General features: G+C 45.2%; 1 protein-coding gene across 1 annotated transcript in view; it reads right to left on the bottom strand.

Moving 5' to 3' along the window:
* Positions 1 to 25897, bottom strand: part of LOC137524806 (aldehyde oxidase-like) — a 339511-nt gene that overhangs the window by 18786 nt on the left and 294828 nt on the right. The window contains exons 30-34 of the mRNA XM_068245128.1: positions 17443 to 17571; positions 16823 to 16897; positions 6446 to 6498; positions 3010 to 3124; positions 1328 to 1393 (exon numbers count right to left, since the gene is read on the bottom strand). Of these exons, the coding sequence (XP_068101229.1) occupies positions 1328 to 1393; positions 3010 to 3124; positions 6446 to 6498; positions 16823 to 16897; positions 17443 to 17571 (438 nt within the window). The remainder of the gene's footprint in view (positions 1 to 1327; positions 1394 to 3009; positions 3125 to 6445; positions 6499 to 16822; positions 16898 to 17442; positions 17572 to 25897) is intronic.

Below are 25897 nucleotides of genomic sequence, written 5' to 3'. Positions count from 1 at the left end.
CAATCCTTGAATTTCCTGGCAGGCATGGCAGAGACAGCGGTGATACCTGGCTACACTGGCATTTCTTACCAATACAGAGCTCTGCAGCGCCTCTTTTTAAATGCTGCTCCACCCTCCTCTGTGATTGGCTGGCATCATCACATGCTGCCGCAGCTGCCCGCCTGCAGTGTGACTATAATCATCTCACGAGATATGACATTGCTGGGAGCAGGGGGCCTGTAGCGGAGCTGCAGTAAGTGAGCAGGGGGGCCCGCCCCTCCCCCCCTCCTGGTAGATTCGGGCGGCAGGGCCCGTCACTCTTGTATCAGCTGTCCCCCCCTGATGGCGGCTCTGGGTTGCCGCCACAAAGGCTTGACACCATATAAGTTTATATTGGTCTCATCCAAACACAGGACATGGATTCGGTAATCTATGTTCTTGGTCTGATTGTTTTCAGTATACTGTTTGCGGGCTTTCTTGTGCATCATTTTTAGAGGTTTCCTTTTGGGATGGCAGCCATGTAGACCGATTTGATGCATTGTGCGGCAAATGGTTTGAGCGCTGACAGGCTGACGCCCACCCCTTCAACCTCTGTAGCAATGTTGTCATCACTGCAAAAGACAACCTCGGGATATACGACAATGATCATGTGCACTCTTTGGTTGACCATGGCGAGGCCTATTCTGAGTTATTAAACAGCTGTATGGTCTTGGCCAACAAGCTGCAGTTCAGTTTTAGGGTGTTTGCAATCTTTTTATAGCCTACATCATCTTTATGTAGAGCAGAGATGATATTTTTGTAAGATATTAAGAGAGTTCTTTGCCATGAGGTGTCATGTTGAAATTCCACTGACTAGTATGAGAAAGTAGGAGAGCGATAACATCAAATGTAATACACTTACTCACTATTCACACCTGAGACATTTGTAACACTAATTAGTAACATGACCCCGAGTAGGGAAAATGTTTAATTGGGCAGAAATTTGACATTTTTAAAATAGGGCTGGTTCACAATGCAAGAACTTTTTTTAAGCTCTTTTGATTTTAAAAGCTCCTGCTAATGTAATTCTAGGTGTGTGTTCACACTTGAGCAATGTGATTTTATAAAAATTACACATGGCATTGAATTACCAAGAGCTTTTCCAATCACTAGCGCTAAAAAGGCTCTTGCAATGTAAACCAAACCTTGTGTACTCACTTTTATTGTCAGTCATTTAGACATAAGTGGCTGTGCATGGAGTTATTTTGATGTGTACACATTTTTTAAAACATACTATATATGCACTATTTTAGGCGAAGAACCAGAAGTGCATATAATGTGCAAAACAATTTATGAAAAATACACATACCTGTCCTATGTCCACCGCTGGGTTAATGCTACAGCCAATATCCATTACAATGTCTGTACGCAAATTCTGTCACCAGAAGAAAAAAAATTAGGAAGTTATGTAAAGTATATTTTATGGGTTGTAACATGAGAAGATCCAGTGAAAATTATTACAATAAACCTGACTATAAACCACTATTTTTTTCGACAAAAATAACCTCTACAAATCAAATTTTGGGACCTATTCATAAAAAGCATAAAGCTGATTCCAAATACACTCACCTAAAGGATTATTAGGAACACCATACTAATACCGTATTTGACCCTCTTTTGCCTTCAGAACTGCCTTAATACTACATGGCATTGATTCAACAAGGTGTTGAAAGCATTCTTTAGAAATGTTGGCTCATATTGATAGGATAGCATCTTGCAGGTGATGGCGATCTGTGGGATGCACATCCAGGGCACGAAGCTCCCGTTCCATCACATTCCAAAGATGCTCTATTGGGTTGAGATCTGGTGACTGTGGGGGCTATTTTAGTACAGTGAACTCACTGTCATGTTCAAGAAACCAATTTGAAATGATTTGAGCTTTGTGACATGGTGCATTATCCTTCTGGAAGCAGCCATCAGAGGATGGGTACATGGTGGTCATGAAGGGATGGACATGGTCAGAAACAATGCTCAGGTAGCCTGTGGCATTTAAACTATGCCTGATTTGCACTAAGGGGCCTAAAGTGTGCCAAGAAAACATCCTTCACACCATTACACCACCACCACCAGCCTGCACAGTATAACAAGGCATGATGGATCCATGTTCTCATTCTGTTTATGCCAAATTCTGACTCTATCGAGACTTATCAGACCAGGCAACATTTTTCCAATCTTCCACTGTCTAATGTTGGTGAGCTTGTGCAAATTATAGCCTCTTTTTCCCATTTGTAGTGGAGATGAGTGATACCCAGTAGGGTCTTCTGCTGTTGTAGCACCCCCGCCTCAAGGTTGTGCATGTTGTGGCTTCACAAATGCTTTGCTGCATACCTCGGTTGTAATGAGTGGTTATTTCAGTCAACGTTGCTCTTCTATCAGCTTGAATCAGTCGGCCCATTCTCCTCTGACCTCTAGCATCAACAAGGCATTTTCTCCCACAGGACTGCCGCATACTGGATGTTTTTCCTTTTTCACACAATTCTTTGTAAACCCTAGAAATGGTTGTGCGCGAAAATCACTGAGCAGATTGTGAAATACTCAGACTGCACTTCTGGCTCCAACAAACATGCCACGCTAAAAATTGCTTAAATCACTCTTCTTTCCCATCCTGACATTCAGTTTGGAGTTCAGTAGATTGTCTTGACCAGGACCACACCCCTAAATGCATTGAAGCAACTGCCATGTGATTGGTTGATTAGATAATTCCATTAATGAGAAATTGAACAGGTGTTCCTAATAATCCTTTAGGTGAGTGTAAGTTTGTTATTGTCATACACAGTCTGACATCAGATCCATAATGTTCATTAAACTCATATTTTTTGAAGGATTAGGGGACCAGCCTGCCAGCGATGGTGATGGTGGATGAGTAGAGTTCTTTATTTCAGGTATAAAATTGGTTTAATACTGAATGTACAATATGTATTGGTATATTTAGCCAGAGACAATAACAGACTTTACTATTTTAATGTATTTTTGCCACATTTTGCTTTGTACCTTGTGATCCCCAGTCAGACAGTCTATCTCCACCTCTGAACAAGCAACTCCAAATACAAAGTATTGAGCTGGATTCCCTTCTCCTTTCTCCCAGTTTATTTCCCGATCAAATCCTCTGTGAAAATAAAAAAATAAAGGCTATCATTTATTTCTGTCTTTTTTAATAACATCTTAGCATATAAGGAGTAAGGGTAAGCACTGGCGAACGGAGGGGGCTATTCCGGGTGTCTGGAACACCCTCCCCTGCACTGAGCTGTGTATTCAGCCAGGGAAGCCCGCATAATATAAACAGCCTCAATCTCCCTCCCTTCTAACTTCTGGTGCCTCCCTCCAGCTAATAGAATGAGAGGGGCAGCCGAGCTTACCCAACAAGAAGATGCAGCCACCAGTGAGAGAATGTTGATTCTGGAGTCCAGGACTCTCCACAGCACAGAAGTGTCAGACATGATGCAATTAGAGGGCAGGCAAGCTGGTAAATATGCACAGCATGATGCAGAGCTTGCCTGGACTCAGGGTCAGTGGGCAAACATCTGCCTGGTCTCTCCCCATTGTTATAATGACTGCATGTGTGGATAAGGTGTTAAACAAGTTGAAAAGTTTTTGACAGTCCCTAGACTCCAGGAGGGCTTCTTTCTGACTTGTGTGGGAGACTGGCAGGGACAGGAGTCCGATTACAGGCAAGTAAACTGTCTGATGTGGGACTGCAATACAGATAAGTTCTCTGCTCCATCTCAGGCTATTCTCAATTTCTCCACTCCTCTCTCTGGGTTAGTGCAACGCCAAAATGACAATAGCAATCGCTAGCAATTTGTGAGTGAGATTTTCAGAGCGATTTTTGAATGAATCGCACAAAAACATGCTACATGCAGTATACGTGCGATTTTGAAAAAGTCACAACGCTGCTGTGAGAACACTGTCATAGGGTAACATTAGCCAAGCGCTTTTCAAATCACTGTTGATTTGAAAAACGCTCAGAAGCACTCTTGGTGTGCACCAGCCTCCTTCATTCACCTTTGTTTCCCTCTTCCCCTAGTGCTGGCTGGGTCTTCTTGTCATACAGGAAAGCTAAACTAGATTGTGTCGTTTCTGAAGAAACCACAGGATGTTGGCTATGTGTCTGATTGGCTGGATGTGGCTCCGCCCACCTTGCCAATTTTAACCCCAGTCACCCAGTGACCCAGTGTGCCAAGTCTGGGAACTGAGGCTTGAATACAGTGAGAATTGCAGCTGTTTAAATTTTCCCATTGAAGTAAATAGGGAAAATCTGATTGGCTGTGTTTGGCCCCGCCCACTTTTTGGGGTCCCCAAAATGTGACAGTATGCTTCAGCTTCACCCCATGACTAAGTGACCCAAGTTTGGTGAGTGTAACTTCAAAGCAGTATGAGTGGCAGAAGTTAAAAATTTTCCAATGAAAGTCTATGGGAAAAATGGGGTCTTTGGGGGTCCGCAACAGGGGCCCGGAGGGTGGGATTGCTTAAAAAAGCACAAGCAACCTATTCGGGTATGAGGCGAACAAGTGTGCAAAGTTTCAGAATTCTACTCCTAAAACTCTAGGAGGAGTAGCGTATAGAAAATTGCTAAATTTTCATTGGCCGCTGGTAGCTCCGCCCACTTTGGGGTGACTCCCCAAAATACATATTTCTATTTGGGGTGACACCAACAATATGTGGTCCGAGTATGGGGAGTGTAGCTTCAAAATTGTACGAGTGGCAGAGATTTGAAATTTTTCCCTGTCAAAGTCAATACGAAAAAAGGGGTCTTCCGGGGTCCGCCGCAGGGGCCCCGAGGGTGGTATCGCTTAATAAAGCACAAGCAACGTACTTCGCTATAAGACGAATAAGTGTGGAAAGTTTGGCGCTTGTACCCCTAAAACTGTAGGAGGAGTAGCGTTTTGAGCGTCGGGGGGCGCTAATAATAATAATAATAATAATAAGAATAAGCTGAACTCGAAGAACAAGATGTTGGCTATTTACATAGCCAACATAATAAAAGTGCAATTCTGGTGAGGCAAATATTATTTAGTATTTATATACCGCCGCCATCTTCCGCAGATGCATATATCCCTGCATCATATGGGTATCGCTTGCGCTATGTGACACTATGTGGCATATTCCACTGAATTGTTCAAACTAAGTTTATCTCCCGTTCCTCTCTCTCGGGGAGTTGTTCCAGCGCTGTCCCCTGTTCAAGTTTGCTGCTACCAGAAGCCCTCAGAAACACTCGTGTCCTTAAGTACTTCCAAAGATAGGCAGCTCCGTAGTACGCCAGCGCACTTTTGCGCATGGGCAGTATGGAGCCTCCTGTATTCGGAAGCACTCGAGGACATAAGTGCTTCTGGACCTTTAAGGAATCCCCCCCTTAAAAATCCTGCGTTTGCCCCTGGTAAGGCTATGAGTATGGGCATGTGACCTGGAAACAAGTCCGCCTTTTTTATCTGGATGGATAAATAAAGATGGATTGGACTGTAGTATATATGTGCATGCTGATGTCCCTGGGACTATACACTTCAGCACAGAGCATGCTTGGTCATGCATCACAGGCTATAGTAAGGGCCATCTGTTACCACTGCCAAGGGAAAGTGGTTTCCTTCTGTATACGTATGTTTAAATATGTTGCAATGCAAATGACTCTGATGAAGCACATGTATCACCTGCATAATGCTTTGGCTCCAGTTTGTATTGTGGTTGACTTTGGCATTGTGGCAAAACACTGCTGCTGTTTGTAATGGTTTGCAGACTTCCAAAGTATCAGACCACAGATGATTGGAGGACCCCCTAGCCTTTGCACCAAACTCTTCAGCGGGATGACCGAAGTTGGACTTTTTTTTTGTTTTACTTGCTCTGATCAGCTGTTACTGCATGTTCAAACTATAACTACAGCACTAGGAGACCCAAAAGTGGTGAGTTCCAGTATCTGTAGGACAAGTGGGGAAGGGAGCACAATTATTTATTTAGACAGTGGCAACGCATTTCATGGCCTCAATCCACTTCACCAGACCAAATATTTGTTCAAAACAACAATGTAGCCAAGCTTTGAGTGCCGTTGTAGGCGCCGGTGTGTTAGAACTATCAGCTGTGGCATTCACATATTGAGATATGTTTTTCAATTATGCTATACAAACTGGAACTGTTCTCTAAATTACTAGAGACAGATGTCCAGTCCAATGCATGCAGTTGTGCTTGTTAGTGCTGCGCTACTCTACATATCTGGAGCACAAAAAGTTATCAAATTCTAATGTGGAAGGGGTGGGGGGCATAAATGCTACCTTATACTGGCATTATACTACCTTATACTGGCATGGGGAACCAGCCAAAGTTCTGCTTGGGGCCCAGTAATTTCTAGTTAGGCCCATGTATTTACGCAAGTACAAATTCATATGATGTTCACATATCTTGTAATGTGTCTAGTTTATAGATGAAATTGGATTGTAATTACCTAAAATATCCAGTGGCAGACAAACAAACAGAGTTCAAAAAGGCCTCTTTTACCTAAAAGACAAAAGAAAACCAATCAATATTTATGAATACCATAAGTTAACCAATCAGTGAACAGGTTTGCATCATCCATAACTCCCTCTCTGCCACTGTTGTGTAGAGCACTTTGCTCGGCAAGGTAACTGCAGCCGGTATATACACTGGCAACAGGCAAATAATAATTTGAAGTCCTTATGGTGCCTCGTACTGAAGATGACTAAGTCAGACTGTGCAATTCAACATCAGAATATATGTTCAGATACACTTCTAAATGATAAAATAAAAACAGTAAAATTGATTTTGCTTATCTGTTAGTCTTTTAAAGGACTACTATCGCAAAAAAAATGTAAAATGTAGTATACATGTAAACACATACAAATAAGAAGTATGTTTCTTTCGGAGTAAAATTGACTTCTCTATGTGAATGTGCTGGGCCTGGCAGTGGCACAGTAGGAATTACCAAGGGGCCAAGGTCCAGCAGCTGCGACTGACTGACAGGGCTGTATATGCAACACAAGTGTCTGTGGGGCACACACACACACACACACACACACAAAAAAAAAATAGATCACAAGAACAACATTAGCTCTCAAAAGAGCTGTTGAGGATGAGGAGTGCTTTTTAGCAATAAGTATCAGCAAGAAGGAGCAACCTAACAAGCCTAACACAAAAGGCTAACTAAGCTTTCCCTATGTCAGCAGGTTCTCTCCATTCTCTAATTACTGCAGCCACACAAGTGAGTGAAAAGGCTGACGCTGCCTGCGTTTTATAAGGGGGCTCCAGGAGGGAGTGTAGCCTGATTGGCTACCCTGTGTCTGCTGACTGTGATGTATCGGGTCAAAGTTGACCCTAATGGTGTAGTATAGGGGGCAGGTTGAACTCGCTTATAGTTAGCAGTTCACTGCGAACGCGAACCACCGAAGTTTGTGCCAATAAGTTCACGGTCGAAAGGTTCGGGCCATCTCTAGTCAATAGTGATGAATGGCGAAGGGAAAGTTGTAAAAAAAAAAATCTCTTACACATGCGAATTTGCACGAAAAAAGAAATCATGCAAACACGCGAATTTGCAAATCCGCAAGCATTTTTTTTCTATGCGGATTTGCCTAGGTACAGTAGAAACGGGCTCGGAGTCCAAGTGTGCTTGTTGTTGCAGGACCCCAAAATAAATCTTGGGGTTAGGGCAATCCTGGACTCTGGGTCCTGTTATTGTTTCACTGTCATTTGGCCTAGCAACTGTAATTACCTATTAGAGATTCTGACAATCCAGCCCTGCGATCCCGTCTAATCTGCTCCCGTTAGCATAAGCAGGAAGTACGGTAAGCAGACTGACAATAAAGACCGGTTGCTGGATCGTCAGAAGAAGGTAGTTAATGTGACAGAGCGTGCCAATTCCGTCTAATCTGCTCCCGTTAGCATACGTAGGAAGTATGGTGAACAGTCTGACAATACAGATTGATCGCGCATCTGCCGACAATATGTAATGTGACAATCACTCACCAATCCCATTTTACTAGGCCACTGTTGCCATGCAGGTCTCATGCACTAGAGACTTCTGGAGGCAGATTCACTGGGTACGTAGTAAATCTTTAAGATTGGTTGGCGGTGCCCATACATGTACAATCCTGATTGTATGTACAATCGGTAAAACAAAAATATCGATTTTGGATAATTTCACTGCCACCACTCTCTCGTGTTCAGGGAGGAAATAGACTCCCGCTAACTACTCCTAAAAGGAAGGAAACGGTTATTTACAACCTAGCTAGCAAATCAACAACGTATAAGAAAATAATAAAACAATGTGGTAGTATGACTCCTCAGAGGACAGATTCATTGTAGCAACGATCAGATGACCAGAACAGGCACAAGACTGAACGATAAAATCGTTAGTTTTTATTCTAAAACTACTTACACACAGCCTACTTTAGCCCACAAATAAATATACCTGTTCGGCAGAACAGATTGGTTTGATAGAAAGAGAGTAGAGATGAAAAGAAACAGAATGTCTTAATGTACAGTTCAAATACCGTTATTGGTAGTCCATGCAGCAATTGCAAGTCTTTGGCGAAAGTCCAAGATGGCCGATTGCCATGGAGGCCAAGAGGCCCTTTTGTAAGAAATAATCCAATTGATTTTCCATCGTCCAGCTTGCTGCCGGTTGATGTTAACTCAACATCAGATTTTAGATGAAGGACTTTGGATACTTGACAACCAGGGCCCAGTTAAATTATACCCCTCGCTTCAGCAAGGAGGAGTTAGGGCGGGGATCACACACCTCTTTGGAACCTGAGATGAACCAGCCCCTTCTCAATGAGACCGAAATACATCTAAATCAGGATAGGAGTTGTATCTCCAGAACCGTACAGGTTAGGTTAAATCTAATAACATTTTTAGGTCGATCAGAATTTATAGATAACAATGATATCAAACTTGAGGGGTCAGACCCCTAGGGTATTAAAGGGTTGCTTTAAAACAGTCTTACTTTAGTTCTGGGAGTCCGATTGGCCAGGAAACCTTTCAGACCCAGCGTCCTGCGGAATCCCACAGACTGTGCAGATCTGATGGGCATAGAGATTTGCTATGCCATGAATTATGAAGAAAATCTGATAGCTGTACTAACTGAACACACACACACACACACACACACACACACACACACACACACACACACACAAAGACACACACACAGACACACACACAGACACACACACACAGACACACACAAAGACACACACACAGACACACACAGACAAACACACCCAATATTTAAATTTTCATTCACCTCTTAAATAACATAATACACATTATATTGATTAATAAAATCAGATCATGGTCTACTACGGTATACAATTTTCTGTTGCATCCCATGGAATTCCTTAAAAAGGTTTGCACTCAAATGAAATAGAGCTGACAGGACTAAGTTTCCCAGATTTGATATTTTTCCATTCTTAAATAATGGGCAAACATTCATTATATGCCAGTGATATGGAACTATCACACGAAAAGGACCGGCACCACTCCAAAGGGTTGTAGCTCTTTCACAGCTTTATTGTGCAAGCATGATAAGCAACAACAAATTGTTGTTTCGGCCTCCAATGGCCTTTGTCAAGTTGCTAAACGGTCATATGTGGCACGCTAGTTTTCTATGCTGAGCCTAGTTGGTGCTCCTGGACGCTTGAGGAAGTGATATGGAACTGACATATTTAAAAAAAAGTCACAAAATATAATATAAAGTGGTCTATAAATAAATGAGCTGAATTCCTGTAATACTGTAACGATCGGTGAAGCACAGAGAGGATCTGGTTACCAGTGATCTGCAGAATCACTGGGAATACAGATGTATACCAGATTATACGTGATCTGCAGTATCACTGATAATCCGATATACTAGCTAACCTCTGTTCACCTGAGTAGAGTGTAGTGTTTGGTGTAACAGTAACACTTTGAGGACTAGGCCTCAGTGCAGCAAGGAGTACTGCACAGATTCCTTCCGCAGACCTGAGCTCTCCAAGACGGGAGGAGTCAGACTGACAGTAGGAAGGACAGACTGAAAGTAACCTTCAGGAGGAAGGATCACTAACAGAGCGAGGAACCGCCTCTAACAGTAAGGTCGGTTCTCGAGGTCAGACAAGCCAGGTCGTGCACACACGGACAGATAAAGTACAAGATCAGAAGGCAAAGGCGGAGTCAAAGTACAGGCAGGGGTCAGCAACGGGGTATCAGAAATATCGGGGTACAAAATCAGGAGGCAGAAGCAGAGTCAAGGAACGAGCCGGGGTTCGGCAACAGAGTATCAGAAATATCGAGGTGCAAGATCAGAGTTCAGGAGGATAGTCAAGGCAGGCAAAAGTCATAACAGATAATCACAATCAAACTAGTACTTTAGCTATCAACAGAATCTAGCTAAGTGTAGGATTACAGCTCCAGCTGGTCCCGGCACACTTGCGGATCTGACTACGGATCTGGGTGCTCCCACATATGTGATCGCACGCCAGACAAAGAGCAAGTGAACAACCAGCAGTATATATACTCTAGGACCTTTCCAGGACCTCCCTAATTGCTGGTCCAATGAGAGCAGTGGAATTTGTCAGCTGACCCAGCTGGTCAGCCGACTCCCTTCTAACTGCTATTTAAACTCTGCCTCTGTGCTCGCGCGCGTGTAAGTCTGAATCTTGGTGGACTATCAGTCCCAGCCACACCAGTACTGTCATGCAATGTATCTAGTGCGGGGGCCGCCTCTGATGCGGATTCCGCCGTTACCAATGCGGATTCCGCCGTTACCAATGCGGATTCCGCCGCACTGCCTATGCGGCATGCAGCGTTTTTTCCGCGTTGTGACGCCATGCTGGACGCGGAAACGGCCGCCTCACCTTGAGAGACAGCGGCCTTTCCGCGTTTCCTTATAGTACCCCCCCCCCCCCCCGAGGAGTGGACTCCGGACAACTCCCACCAGGTTTCTCGGGGTGTAAGGCATGAAACTCCCTCACCAACTCATCCGCATGTATACGATTCCCAGGTACCCATTGCCTCTCCTCGATGCCATACCCTTTCCAATGTACGAGGTACTGTACCGAGTTTTGTACCTTGCGAGCATCTAATATTTTTTCCACTTCATATTCGGGTTGGGTATCTACCAACACGGGAGGAGGAGGAGTAGGACCCACCTGGACTGCAGGTTTAAGAAGGGACACGTGGAAGGACTTCACCCCCCGCATGCTGGTGGGAAGGTCAATGGTATACGTAACATTGTTAATCTTTTTGGTCACGGAAAATGGGCCCACAAACCTGGGACCCAGTTTGGCAGATGGCTGCTTCAGGGTCAAGTGACGTGTGGACACCCAGACTAGATCCCCTGGCTGAAACTTCCATTCCACGGACCGTCTCTTATCTGCTTGACCCTTCTGACTCTGGAACGCCTTCTGCAAATTCCCCTTAACAATTCCCCAATTGTCCCTGAGTGACCTCTGCCAATCCTCCAGTGCAGGAAATGGGGACGAGACAACTGGAAAAGGGGAGAATTTGGGTGACCTCCCTGTTACAATCTGGAATGGGGAAAACCCAGACGAGGAATTCTTTAAATTATTTTGGGCGAATTCCGCGAAGGGCAAAAATTTCACCCAGTCACTTTGTGCCTCCGCAACGTAACATCTCAGGAATTGCTCCAGAGATTGGTTAATGCGTTCTGTCTGCCCATTCGTCTGTGGGTGGTAGCCTGACGAGAACGACAATTTCATGCCCATTTGGTGACAAAATGCCCTCCAGAATCCAGACACAAACTGGACTCCCCTATCAGACACAATGTCTTCCGGAATGCCATGCAGCCGGAAGACGTGAATGCTAAACAATTCGGCTAATTCTTGAGCCGAGGGGAGTCCTTTCAGGGGCACAAAATGGGCCATCTTGCTAAACCGGTCGACTACCACCCAAATAACAGACATGCCTTCAGACCTGGGCAATTCCCCCACAAAATCCATGGACAGGTGGGTCCATGGCTCACTCGGGGTGGGCAAAGGCTGCAACCTTCCTACAGGTGCCAGCCGGGAGGGTTTACTACTGGCACATACCGCACACTCCTTAACAAACTCCTTGCAATCTGTTGCCAAGGAAGGCCACCAAGCACACCTGGCAATCAGATCCTGCGTTCTGGCCGCTCCAGGATGACCAGCATTCTTGTGGGTGTGAAAGAGTTGCAAAACTTGTAACCGGAATGGCAGTGGGATAAACAAGACCCCTTCGGGTTTCCCCTCAGGAACATCCCGCTGAAAGGGACCCAAAATCTCTGTCCAATCCTCCCAAGTCTCCGTGGCGGCTAACACCAGTTTCTGCGGGATGATGGATTCAGGAGCGGGGGGCTGTGCAGTCTCAGGTTCAAAACACCTGGAGAGGGCATCTGCTTTGACGTTTTTGCTGCCTGGAGTGTACGTGATTATGAACCTGAATCTCGTAAAAAATAAGGACCACCGGGCCTGACGGGGACTCAGCCTCTTAGCCCCCTCGATGTATTCCAAGTTCTTGTGGTCAGTGTAAACAGTGATCGTGTGCTCTGCCCCCTCTAACCAGTGGCGCCACTCCTCAAATGCCAACTTAATAGCCAGAAGTTCCCGGTTGCCTATATCATAATTTTTTTCTGCAGGTGAAAACCTGCGGGAAAAATAAGCACATGGGTGTAATCTGCCCTGCAACCCAGACCGTTGAGACAGCACCGCCCCCACCCCAACTTCTGAGGCATCAACCTCCACAATGAAGGGAAAGGACGTGTCAACATGCCTCAAAATTGGTGCTGAGGAAAATAATTTTTTCAATAGAGCAAATGCCGCCACGGCTTCAGGAGACCAGCGGTTGGTATCCGCCCCTTTTTTCGGGAGACTGGTAAGGGGGGCAACTAACGTGGAGTATCCCTTAATGAACCTCCTGTAATAGTTCGCGAACCCTAAAAATCTCTGCAGGGCCTTCAACCCCACTGGCTGTGGCCACTCCAACACGGCTGTGACCTTGGCAGGATCCATTGAGAGGCCCGAGGTGGAAATTACGTATCCCAGAAACGTGACCGTGGTCACTTCAAATATACACTTTTCCACCTTAGCGTAGAGCCTATTCTGTCTTAATTTGTTTAGGACAAATTTCACGTGGACCCTGTGTTCGGAGAGGTTATTGGAGTAAATGAGTATATCATCGAGGTATACCAGTACGAATTTACCCAATACCTCCCGGAATACCTCATTGATTAGTTCCTGGAAGACGGCTGGCGCATTGCACAACCCGAAGGGCATCACTAAGTACTCGTAATGCCCGTCGGGTGTGTTAAAGGCCGTCTTCCATTCATCGCCCCTTCTAATGCGGATTAGGTTGTATGCCCCCCTCAGATCTAACTTAGAAAAGATCTTAGCAGTAGTGACCTGCTTGAATAAGTCGTCTATCAATGGTAACGGATAGCGATTCTTCACCGTGATTTTATTGAGACCTCGGTAATCGATACAAGGTCGAAGACCCCCGTCTTTCTTCTTAACGAAAAAGAAACCGGCCCCAGCAGGTGACCGAGAGGGCCGAATAAACCCCTTGGCCAAGTTGTCACGAATGTATTCCTGCATAGCCAACTTCTCGGGACCGGACAAGTTATACAGGTGACCCCTAGGGGGCATACAACCAGTACGGAGATCAATGGGGCAATCGAACGGGCGATGAGGTGGTAATTGATCAGCAGACTTGGGACAAAAAACATCAGAAAAATCGGAATATACCTCGGGAACACCCTCCACGTAAACCTTGGTCTGACCCAATGTCACCTTCCCCAGACACTGCTGATGACAATGATCGGACCATCTGGTTACCTGGCCCGTAGCCCAGTCGATTTGTGGAGAGTGGGCTTGTAACCAAGGCATGCCTAGGATAATAGTGGAGGTTGACATATGTAAAACGAAAAACTGTAGTTGTTCCCCATGCAGTACCCCTATCGTGACCTTCGCCTGCGGAGTCTGTGACAGGGGACGATCCCGTTGCAGAGGGGAATCGTCTACTGCCGTGACCTGAATGGGGGGACTTACTGGAGTGAGAGGAATACCCAACTCCTGAGCAAATTCAAGGTTCATAAAATTGGCCGCTGAGCCGGAATCAATAAAAGCCTCAGTGGCTACAGACTTATTATCCCATGTAATAGTACAGGGGAGAAGTAACTTCTTCTCTTTTTGGGGTGAGAATGATGTGCCTAGGGTGTCACCCCCCACTACTCCTAGGCAGACCCGTTTCCCGACTTGTTAGGGCAGTTTCGCACCATATGCCCTGCTTCTGCACAATACAGGCACAGTTGTTCTGTTATTCTCCGCCTACGTTCCACCTGGGTCAGTTTAGATCGACCAATTTGCATTGGTTCGGGTGGAGGTAAGGCCGGAGAGGGTGACACAGGCGGAGATGCCATTACTGAGGGTGTAGCAGAAGGTGCCACATACGAAGTCACCCTGACCCGGTGACTGCCCCTAGTCTGCCTCTGATGACGTAGTCGACGATCGACTCGGATGGCCGATGATATGACCTCATCGACTGTCTTGGGCTCGGGTAAGGTTAACATCAAGTCAGAGACCTCCTCCGACAACCCAGACAAAAAATAATCCATCAAAGCAAAATTGTCAAATCTGGTGGTAACAGACCACCTACGAAATTCTGCCGCGTAATCCTCGACTGACCCTCTGCCTTGCCGCAAAAGTTTGAGCTTCCGCTCAGAAGTTGCCGCAAGGTCAGGGTCGTCGTATATCACGGCCATAGCCTTAAAAAATTCCTCTACTGAGGTCAGAGCTGTATCTGTGGGAGACAGGTTGTATGCCCAGGATTGGGAATCCCCAGTTAACAGTGTTTTAATAAAAATGACCCGTTGGGTCTCAGTCCCCGAGGATCGGGGTCTCAACTCAAAGTATGACAACACTCTACTCCTGAAATTCCAGAAGTCAGACTTGTGGCCGGAAAATTTATCAGGTACAGGCATACGTATGTCATCACTAGGAGGGGATCGCACTGAATCAACTGACATCTGGAGGGTTCGCACGGAGCCTGAAAGGGCGTCAATCAAGGCTTTGTGCTGGCCCAGTGCTTGATGGAGGCTATCCACCGAAGTGGCAAGCACACCCAGACGATCAGTGTTTGCGTCCATTTTGTATTTTGGTCTGGCGTTCTGTAACGATCGGTGAAGCACAGAGAGGATCTGATTACCAGTGATCTGCAGAATCACTGGGAATACAGATGTATACCAGATTATACGTGATCTGCAGTATCACTGATAATCCGATATACTAGCTAACCTCTGTTCACCTGAGTAGAGTGTAGTGTTTGGTGTAACAGTAACACTTTGAGGACTAGGCCTCAGTGCAGCAAGGAGTACTGCACAGATTCCTTCCGCAGACCTGAGCTCTCCAAGACGGGAGGAGTCAGACTGACAGTAGGAAGGACAGACTGAAAGTAACCTTCAGGAGGAAGGATCACTAACAGAGCGAGGAACCGCCTCTAACAGTAAGGTCGGTTCTCGAGGTCAGACAAGCCAGGTCGTGCACACACGGACAGATAAAGTACAAGATCAGAAGGCAAAGGCGGAGTCAAAGTACAGGCAGGGGTCAGCAACGGGGTATCAGAAATATCGGGGTACAAAATCAGGAGGCAGAAGCAGAGTCAAGGAACGAGCCGGGGTTCGGCAACAGAGTATCAGAAATATCGAGGTGCAAGATCAGAGTTCAGGAGGATAGTCAAGGCAGGCAAAAGTCATAACAGATAATCACAATCAAACTAGTACTTTAGCTATCAACAGAATCTAGCTAAGTGTAGGATTACAGCTCCAGCTGGTCCCGGCACACTTGCGGATCTGACTACGGATCTGGGTGCTCCCACATATGTGATCGCACGCCAGACAAAGAGCAAGTGAACAACCAGCAGTATATATACTCTAGGACCTTTCCAGGACCTCCCTAATTGCTGGTCCATGAGAGCAGTGGAATTTGTCAGCTGACCCAGCTGGTCAGCCGACTCCCTTCTAACTGCTATTTAAACTCTGCCTCTGTGCTATATTTTGGTTTTATTTATGTGTTGACAGTATCTTATTTAGGTGTGCCTGTACTTTTTCCTGCATTAAAGGGACACTTAAGTCAAACAAAAAAAAATGAGTTTTACTTACCTGAGGCTTCCAATAGTCCCCTGCAGCTGTCCGGTGCCCTCCAATCCTCCTGGCCCTGCCGGCAGCCACTTCCTGTTTCGGTGACAGGAGCTGACAGGCTGGGGACGCGAGTGATTCTTCACGTTCCTGGCCACAATAGCGCCATCTATGCTGCTATAGCATAGATCATATACCATATAGCAGCATAGAGGGTGCTAATGTGTCTGGGAACGCGAAGAATCACTCGCCTCCCCAGCCTGTCAGCTCCTGTCACCGAAACAGGAAGTGGCTGCCGGCGGAGCCAGGAGGATCGGAGGGAGACGGCGAGGACACCGGACAGCTGCAGGGGGCTATTGGAAGCCCTAGGTGAGTAAAACTCATTTTTTTGTTTGACTTAAGTGTCCCTTTAAGAAACGAATATTGAATGTTGGATGCTGGAAACATCTCAATACAACTAAATTATGAGATGAAGAAGATTTGTAAAGGCAGAAGCAAAACAGGCAATTAATATCGCAGCTTTACTTCAGTCTTCCACAAATGAGTACCTTGCCCTACATTTTAAAAGCCTTCCCTTTTCTGAGTTTATGCATTTGTAAAACTTCTTTTGCTGTTATTAGCAACCTGATTTCGGATTTAAGTTTTGCCAATCTGATTTGAAGTTTCTATTGCGATATTTTAATTTCTTTAACACAGATGAATTATATTCGTCCTTACCCAATCCTTCCATGTTCCTTTAGGATTTGCTTGTTTAATGGGTTGCAGGCGTCTCATAAGAGTCTGACATGCATTCTGTAAAGACAGAACCAATGACTGAACACATGAAAAAGCACACTATCTCTTTCAGGTAATTCCGTTAAACCATTCAGAAAGAATATTTTTCAAGAATCTTCCACAAGAGGAGCATTTCATTTTCAAATGCAGCTTTTTTTAAACCAATATCAAGTTATCTTTTTATATTTATGAAAACTGAAAACAGCCTTCGCCAGGATCAACTCTCAGAAAAATTTGTGGAGACAGGACTAGAAATCCTGTCCACTGATAAGGGGCTGTATACAGCTATTACTCTGAACTTTCCTTCTACTGTCCTCTTTTTACAAGTAGTATTACTAAGTGATCTATATTTTGCTGTAAAATGAATACATTATTCCTTTACATTCAGCAACCTACTAGAGACATATTAGGCCATCTGGCTAGCCATAAATGGAAGACTAGGCGGAGCAGCAGATAGTATATCTGCATAGTAGATGCCAGTACAATACAAAGCATCTCAAAAGTAAAAAAAAATGATATCTATAATACTTGAAATGACTTGATTGCTCAATGGAAACTTTTACCTTTACTGCCATTCCATTGACATCCGTCCCTAAAGAGGCTACAGATGCTATTGTGTTAGGGACAGAACTTGTGCTGGTCTCACAGATATGCACTTCTGAAATATGGATTTGCAGTTCATGGCTTGCAATCTGAAAAAACATGGGAAACACAAAAGCATTTTATGGTTTTTGAGATTCTGAGTTCTTCACAGTCACCTGCATATTTCAGCCACAGGAAAAGCAAACAAACTGTCAAAGACCTGAGGAAGAAGGCTGTCAAGCTTTATAAAACAGGAAAGGATGTCAAAAGATTTGATAATATCAATCAACAGTGTTCATAAAGAAGTGGGAATTGAGAGGTTCTGTTGACATGGCCAGGTAGACCAACAAACATTTCTGTCAGAACTGCCAAGAAAATTGTTTGGGATGCAAAGAAAAAGCCACATATAACTAAAGCTGACAAACAGGTTTCTCTACAGAAAAGTGGTGTGGATGTTTCAAGATGCACAATAAGGAGGTACTTGAAGAGATATGGACTTCCCAAAGAGAGCTATTACTATGCCAATGTCACAAAATAGCCTACTTAAAGCATGTAAAACAATACCTAGACAAGTACCAAGGGGTTTTAGGGGTGCGTGAGCTACATAGAATTGGGTCAGAGTTGATAGCAAGATGAATGCAACATGTTATCAGAGACCACTGGATGACAATTGCACTCAACAGCCCTGAAGAAGCAGCACATTGGACTTTCCTACATGACAAAAATCTTAAACCCAAGGCCAAATTTTTCTTTGGCAATAGCAAAGAAAAAAAAAGTTCTGGAGAGGCCATCACATTCTCCTGACTATAATATCATTAAGATACTTTGGGGAGATCTCAAATAGTTTGTGCAAGACAGCTCAAGAATATACAGAAACTGGAGGCTTTTGGGCCAGAAAAATGGGCAGCTTTACCAATTACCAACCTAAGAAAATCAAGTTTAGTTGACTCTTGGAATGTTTCCCACTAGAAGGCTAATAAAAACTAGCATTTTTTGCATGGTTAGAGTAGGACTCACCAGACTGGGGACACTTTGGCGCAGTTGGTGAACTTAAACGCGTTAAAGCGTAACCAAGATCTATATATACATACACACACACACACACATATATATATGTGTGTGTGCTAGAAAATTTGCCACTGCTGAGCAATTGCCCTTTGAAAAGATGTGAGATTTTGGAAAGTGAAATAGGGAGGTAATGAAAGCCTATGGGGGATTTTACCAATTTTGGACCCCTGTAACTCTGGTTTGCAGAGATGTAGGGACCCCATCTTTGGAATCCAAGTCTAACAATATGTCTTCTACGTGCATGAGACATTTCGTGAAATTCAGACGTTGCTAACGGCCATGGCTGCGATTTATGTACCTCAGAATTGCCACCATTGAAATTGCCCAAATAAACAGGTTTTTGTGACCCTACGCTATGACCTCTTCGGCCTAGGGGCCCGAAACTCACCAGTCATGTTCCCCCTAAGGGTCCCTACAATGCTAGAAAATTTGCCACTGCTGAGCAATTGCCCTTTGAAAAGATGTGAGATTTTGGAAAGTGAAATAGGGAGGCAATGAAAGCCTATGGGGGATTTTACCAATTTTGGACCCCTGTAACTCTGGTTTGCAGAGATGTAGGGACCCCATCTTTGGATTCCAAGTCTAACAATATGTCTTCTACCTGCATAAGACATTTCGTGAAATTCAGATGTTGCTAACGGCCATGGCTGCGATTTATGTAAGTCAGCATCACTACCATTGAAATTGCCCAAATAAACAGGTTTTTGTGACCCTAGGCTATGACCTCTTTGGCCTAGGGGCCCGAAACTCACCAGTCATGTTCCCCCTAAGGGTCCCTACAATGCTAGAAAATTTGCCACTGCTGAGCAATTGCCCTTTGAAAAGATGTGAGATTTTGGAAAGTGAAATAGGGAGGCAATGAAAGCCTATGGGGGATTTTACCAATTTTGGACCCCTGTAACTCTGGTTTGCAGAGATGTAGGGAACCCATCTTTGGAGCCCAAGTCTAACAATACGTCTTCTACCTGCATGAGACATTTCGTGAGATTCAGACGTTGCTAACGGCCATGGCTGCGATTTATGTACCTCAGAATTGCCACCATTGAAATAACCAAATAAACAGGTTTTTGTGACCCTAGGCTATGACCTCTTCGGCCTAGGGGCCCGAAACTCACCAGTTATGATCCCCCTAACAGTTCCTACAATGCTAGAAAATTTGCTGCATGGCAGTGGCTGCATGGTGTAATGGTGAATGGCTCTGCCTCTGACACAGGAGACCAGAGTTCGAATCTCGTCTCTGTCTGTTCAGTAAGCCAGCACCTATTCAGTAGGAGACCTTAGGCAAGTCTTCCTAACACTGCTATCTTGTCTAATTTTTCTCTTGACAACTGTTGAACACAAAATACAAGGCCATGTCTGGCTACATGTCTGGCTACATGTCTGTAAGCAGTGGCTGCATGGTGTAATGGTGAATGGCTCTGCCTCTGACACAGGAGACCAGAGTTTAAATCTCGTCTCTGTCTGTTCAGTAAGCCAGCACCTATTCAGTCGGAGACCTTAGGCAAGTCTTCCTAACACTGCTATCTTGTCTAATTTTTCTCTTGACAACTGTTGAACACAAAATACAAGGCCATGTCTGGCTACATGTCTGTAAGCAGTGGCTGCATGGTGTAATGGTGAATGGCTCTGCCTCTGACACAGGAGACCAGAGTTCGAATCTCGTCTCTGTCTGTTCAGTAAGCCAGCACCTATTCAGTCGGAGACCTTAGGCAAGTCTACCTAACACTGCTATCTTGTCTAATTTTTCTCTTGACAACTGTTGAACACAAAATACAAGGCCATGTCTGGCTACATGTCTGTAAGCAGTGGCTGCATGGTGTAATGGTGAATGGCTCTGCCTCTGACGCAGGAGACCAGAGTTCGAATCTCGTCTCTGTCTGTTCAGTAAGCCAGCACCTATTCAGTCTGAGACCTTAAGCAAGTCTTCCTAACACTGCTATCTTGTCTAATTTTTCTCTTGACAACTGTTGAACACAAAATACAAGGCCACGTCTGGCTACATGTCTGGCTACATGCCTGTAAGCAGTGGCTGCATGGTGTAATGGTGAATGGCTCTGCCTCTGACACAGGAGACCAGAGTTCAAATCTCGTCTCTGACTGTTCAGTAAGCCAGCACCTATTCAGTCGGAGACCATGTCTGGCTACATATCAGTGCTACTGCCTATATAGAGTGTGCCCTAGTGGCTGCAGCTCTGGTGCTTTGAGTCTGCCAGGAGAAAAGTGTGATATAAATGTTATTTGTCTTGTCTAATTTTTCTCTTGCATTAAGCATAAATGGTACATGCTAGGCTACTTTCAGCTACTTTCAGCTACTTTCAGCTAGTAGTGTTGGTGGTACAATGGATATGTTAGTTGCCTACCATACACTGAGGCCTGGGTTCAAATCCCTATCATGGTATATAAGCTGGTTTTTGAAATACTGGAATTCCCTGGCATATAAGACCCTCCTCCCTCCGGTAGGAGGTGGGAGGACACAAGAGGCTAATTAAAAACTCCCTAGCAGCGGGAACAAAAGAGCCTTTACTTCAGCTAACACGGACACTTTGACGACCGGATCATAGCCAAGCCTGCATGATATGACACAGAAGGGGAACCGAACAGCAAAAAGCAAGAGAACACGCTCAAAGGGAACTTTACCTCCTTCTACTCCCTCCCGGGCCTCTACGAGAAGCGCTCTCAAGATGGCGGATGACTCGGCCGCACGCACTAACTCCCCGCCCTCCACCAAAACGAAGCAATGCCAGACCGATGGCTCCCTAAGAACACCCCCACGGGATGCCCAGCAGTCCCCCTCCTGGGATAAGCAGGAGTTACTAGCTGATATAGGCAAGATGCTCAAATCGGAGCTAGCGGTAGCTGTGAAAGACATCTCAGCCCAATTGCATGAAGTCGGCCAAAGGGTGGGAGTCCTCGAGAACCGCATGGACTCAGCGGCAGACGCACTAACCGACGACAAGAGGCGTATCACACAACTTGAATCCCGGGTAGAGGCCGCAGAATCTCGGCTCGAGGAATACGAAAACCGGGCCAGGCGATCAAACCTGCGTATTCCCGGCCTCCCCAAAACTTTTGAAGCACTTAAAGAGGTGGCTACCAACTTGTTCTCAGCACTGCTCCCGCAAGTGGATCCGGAGATGTGGCGGTTTGATCGCATACACCGAGCCCTGGGTAAACCAAAAACCCCAAATACTCCGCGAGACGTCATTTTAAAACTGCACTATGGAGAAATGAAAGAACAAATTATGACGGCAGCCAGGGATCTTGAGGACTTACCTGGAGTTCCATCTTCCGTCCACATCTACGCGGATCTATCCCCGGTCACCTTGCAAAAGAGAAGGCTACTCAGACCGATAACCCTCTCACTCACCCGCGAAAGAGTACGCTACAGGTGGAACTTTCCATTCGCCTTGAACTTCACCCTGGGGAACAACTTTCATTCTTTCAAGTCCCTAGAGGAGGGTAAGTCCGTTCTTGAAGAGGCCGGCATCCGAATTGAGGTACCCGAAGCCCCCCCACAACCACAACGAGGCCCCAGACCCCGTAGAGAATGGTCAGAGGTACCTCGTCGCTCCTCCAGCCCACGATCTGATTCGTTTTCCCATTATCTCTTAATGTTAAGCCTGTATTACGGATTACGGATTACGGATTTCTCCCATATCATCCCTGTGATTAACTTTGCCTGGGCTCCCGGGTCTCGCCCTGGCGGCCTACTGCCGGGCCCCGCTTTATGCCATATTAAGTATGCAATTCCTCACGAACTTGGAGCTCTAAATCATGCGGCCCAAGACTTTCCCGCAAAAGTTCTTTGAAACCTCTCTCCAAAGGCATACTTATGTGACACTGACTCTGACCGTTGTAAGAAGGCCTGCATGGCCGCTGCTTCCCACTACAACCCTGGAGGTTGACGCTGGCCGCACGCTCATTGCTCCTCAATGCCGAAGGTGACTTTCATTGCGAGAGATGGTTTGGGGGCACCAGGGCATGCCCGGGCCCGGGGGGCGGCGGGGGTCGGGGGAACGGGCCCCGCTTACGGGCGGGGTGTGTCCCCCCGTCGCCGCCGCACCCTTTGGGCCCCTGGGCCCGGGCCTGCTCCGGGGGCTCTGGGCTGGACCACGGGGTGCCATGCTACCACCCTGGGTAGAGAACCGCACCCTATGCTTTAATGTGCTTTTTTCTTCTCTTTATTTTCTATTTTTTTCTTTTTTATTTTATTGTTCTCTCTGTGTGTTATCTAAAATGCTGTTCAATGTTTAGAAAAATCAGTTATATGGGGGTCAATGGGCCCCAAAAGTTTATGCTATCTAGGGCTCTGTTTCTGGCTGGCAGGCTATGCTGTCCCTCTGAAGAGGCCTTAAGGAGGATCATGTACCTCCTCTGGCTTTACTTCCTGTCACTAAGTGACATCCTAGTGCAGCATGTTCTTTTACAGGCTGCCCTAGAACCTTCATACTTTCGATTCCAGGGTAACCTCTTATGCTTTACTCCAAACAGGGTTAATTGTTATAACTTACAAATGGTCTCATATATCTTCACCAATAGCTTAGTATCGCTCTCTTATCACATCAATGGTACTAACAATCTTATCACATAATGTTAGGGGTTTTAACGTCCCGCAGAAGAGGAAGAAAGCGTTTTTAGACTATCAAAAACATAAACCTGACATCATTTGTTTGCAGGAGACTCACTTCTCAACCTCCTCCTTCCCACAATTCCTATCTCGCCACTATTCAAAATATTACCTATCAAATGCCCAAACTAAACGTCGAGGTGTGGCTGTCCTAATCCACAACTCCCTCCCACTCGAAATTCTAGATGCAACTATAGACAGTGACGGTAGATACATTATTTTAAAAGCTTCTCTTCAAGGACAACAAATATACATTATCAATAGCTATTCCCCTCCAGAACTAGCCTTCAAAACTTTCCAACTAATTTTTAATAAAATCGACCTGTCCTTTGGTTCACGAATAGTTTGGTGCGGAGACTTTAACCTAACTCTGAACGATTCTCTCGACAAGTCCAACAAATCCCCTGACAAACTCTCGAAGTCACAGAGAGCCTCCCTGAACTCATCTCTTCATACAGCCTCTCTCGCTGATTCGTGGAGAGAACTCTATGCTAGTAAACGAAGCTATACTTATTTCTCCCCACCACACGGTTCCTACTCTAAGATAGACCATTTCATTGTCTCAACTACCCTAATCAGAGCCCTTCTATTTCTCAGACATATCCCCTCCGCCTGGTCTGACCATGACATTCTAATCCTTGGGCTTGACGTGAATTCCTCCCTGAAACTCCAACGCACTTGGAGACTGGATGAATCCCTTCTACTAGACCCTACAATTGTAGCAGATATTAATGAAAAAATGCAATACTATTTCTCTGAAAATGACTCAGAGGAAGTATCCCCTCTCACATGCTGGCTAGCCCACAAAGCTGTAACCAGAGGCCATTTAATCTCTGCAGCTAAAAGAAGGCACCGCAAAAATACCGAATCTCAAGCTAACCTGCAGCACAGGATCCATAGACTTATACTGGTAAACCAACAGTCCCCCAGCAGATACCTATCAAAACAAATTTCAGACTTACGGCTTCAACTAGACATCATCCTGTCCAGACACGTAGAGAAAGCCCTTACCTGAACCAAAGCACGCTGTTACAAATACATAAATAAGCCGGATGCCTGGTTAGCCAGAAAACTAAGGCAACAGGAAAAAATTAACACTATCCATAAGATTCAATTAAGCAATGGACAAATTACTAGTGACCCTGTCAAAATCTACCAAGCATTCCATTCCTTTTACTCCAAACTGTATAATCAGCCCGACAGTGATAAGTTATTAGAAACTACAAAATATTTACGACAAAGTGCCCTCCCTAGACTAACCACAACAGCCATTAAATCCCTCAACGCTAAAATCTCTGAGGAGGAAGTCCTCGAAACTATCAAATCCCTCAAGAAGGGGAAAGCCCCAGGACCGGACGGCTACACCTCGACCTATTATAAAAAAATTTAAGGATCTACTAGTACCTCCGCTGACTAAAACACTGAACTTCTTAGCTAAATCACCCCTCAAGCCCCCACCGGAATTTTTAGAAGCTAAAATCACCCTCATCCCCAAACCAGGCAAAGACCCCCTATTTGCTAAAAACTATCGCCCCATATCACTGCTAAATTTAGACTATAAAATACTTACTGCAATAATGGCAGCTCGTCTTAACAAACTCCTGCCCGGACTGGTGGGGAGGGACCAGGTGGGGTTTATACCAAACCGTCAAGCCTCTGACAACATCAGGCGTACACTATTGTTAATTCAACACGCTAACATTCATCAGAAACCTCTAGTTATTCTCAGCTTAGATATTGAAAAAGCTTTTGACAGCCTCACCTGGTCCTTCCTCCTAGCGACGGTTAGAACAATGGGCATTACAGGCACCTTCCATAACCTGATAGAACAAATCTATTCACACCCCTCTGCCACACTTAAGATACCATGTGAGTCTCCTGCAACAATCAATATACATAGAGGAACCCGACAGGGTTGCCCCCTCTCCCCAGCCCTATTCGCGTTAGCCATGGAATCCCTGGCTTCACATCTTCGCTCTGATCCAGGCATTCAGGGTTATGACCTAGGCAAGTTGCAGCCCAAATTTAGCATGTTTGCTGATGATATCCTAATGACAATCCAGAATCCCTCCACAACCATCCCAAATTTATTACAAGCTCTCAAGAAATTTGAGGAGATCTCAGGTCTAAAAGTCAATGTAGACAAGACAGAAATGATCTCATGTAATATACCCCACTCTGAGATCACACAAATCGCTTCCTCCTTTAAATTCCAGCATCACCCACATTTCCTTAGATATCTGGGTGTTAACATATGCAATTCTAATGCTAAGCTTTATGAGTGGAACTATGCACGGGTCATACCTGGTCTGCTTAGGTACCTTGACATCTGGCACACATATAAACTCTCCTGGACAGGGCGTATAGCAGCGGTCAAAATGACCCTCCTTCCCAAGCTAACCTATTATTTTAGAGTACTTCCCATTCCTCTCATGCCAAGAGATATACTTTTACTTCAAAAAAAGATCTTCACCTTTATCTGGAATCACAAAAAGCCCCGCATCCCTAAGTCATGTATGCATTTACATAAAACTGATGGTGGTCTGTCTGTCCCTCACCTTAAAAAATATTTTATTGCCTCTCAACTAGCTCAACTACCTTTAATTTATGGAGGGGATCAGATGCCTGCTTGGGTTGAAATCGAGAACGAAATGATACATCCATATTCCTGGAAAGGCCATATTCCTGGAAAGGTTCTCTATGGGCCTCAAATTCTGGCCACAAAAAATTGAGGAACATCT

Source organism: Hyperolius riggenbachi, chromosome 7, assembly GCF_040937935.1.
Source record: "Hyperolius riggenbachi isolate aHypRig1 chromosome 7, aHypRig1.pri, whole genome shotgun sequence".
Classification (NCBI taxonomy): domain Eukaryota; kingdom Metazoa; phylum Chordata; class Amphibia; order Anura; family Hyperoliidae; genus Hyperolius; species Hyperolius riggenbachi.
Note: the sequence above shows the minus strand (reverse complement) of the source record. Positions and strands in the feature narration are given on the sequence as shown.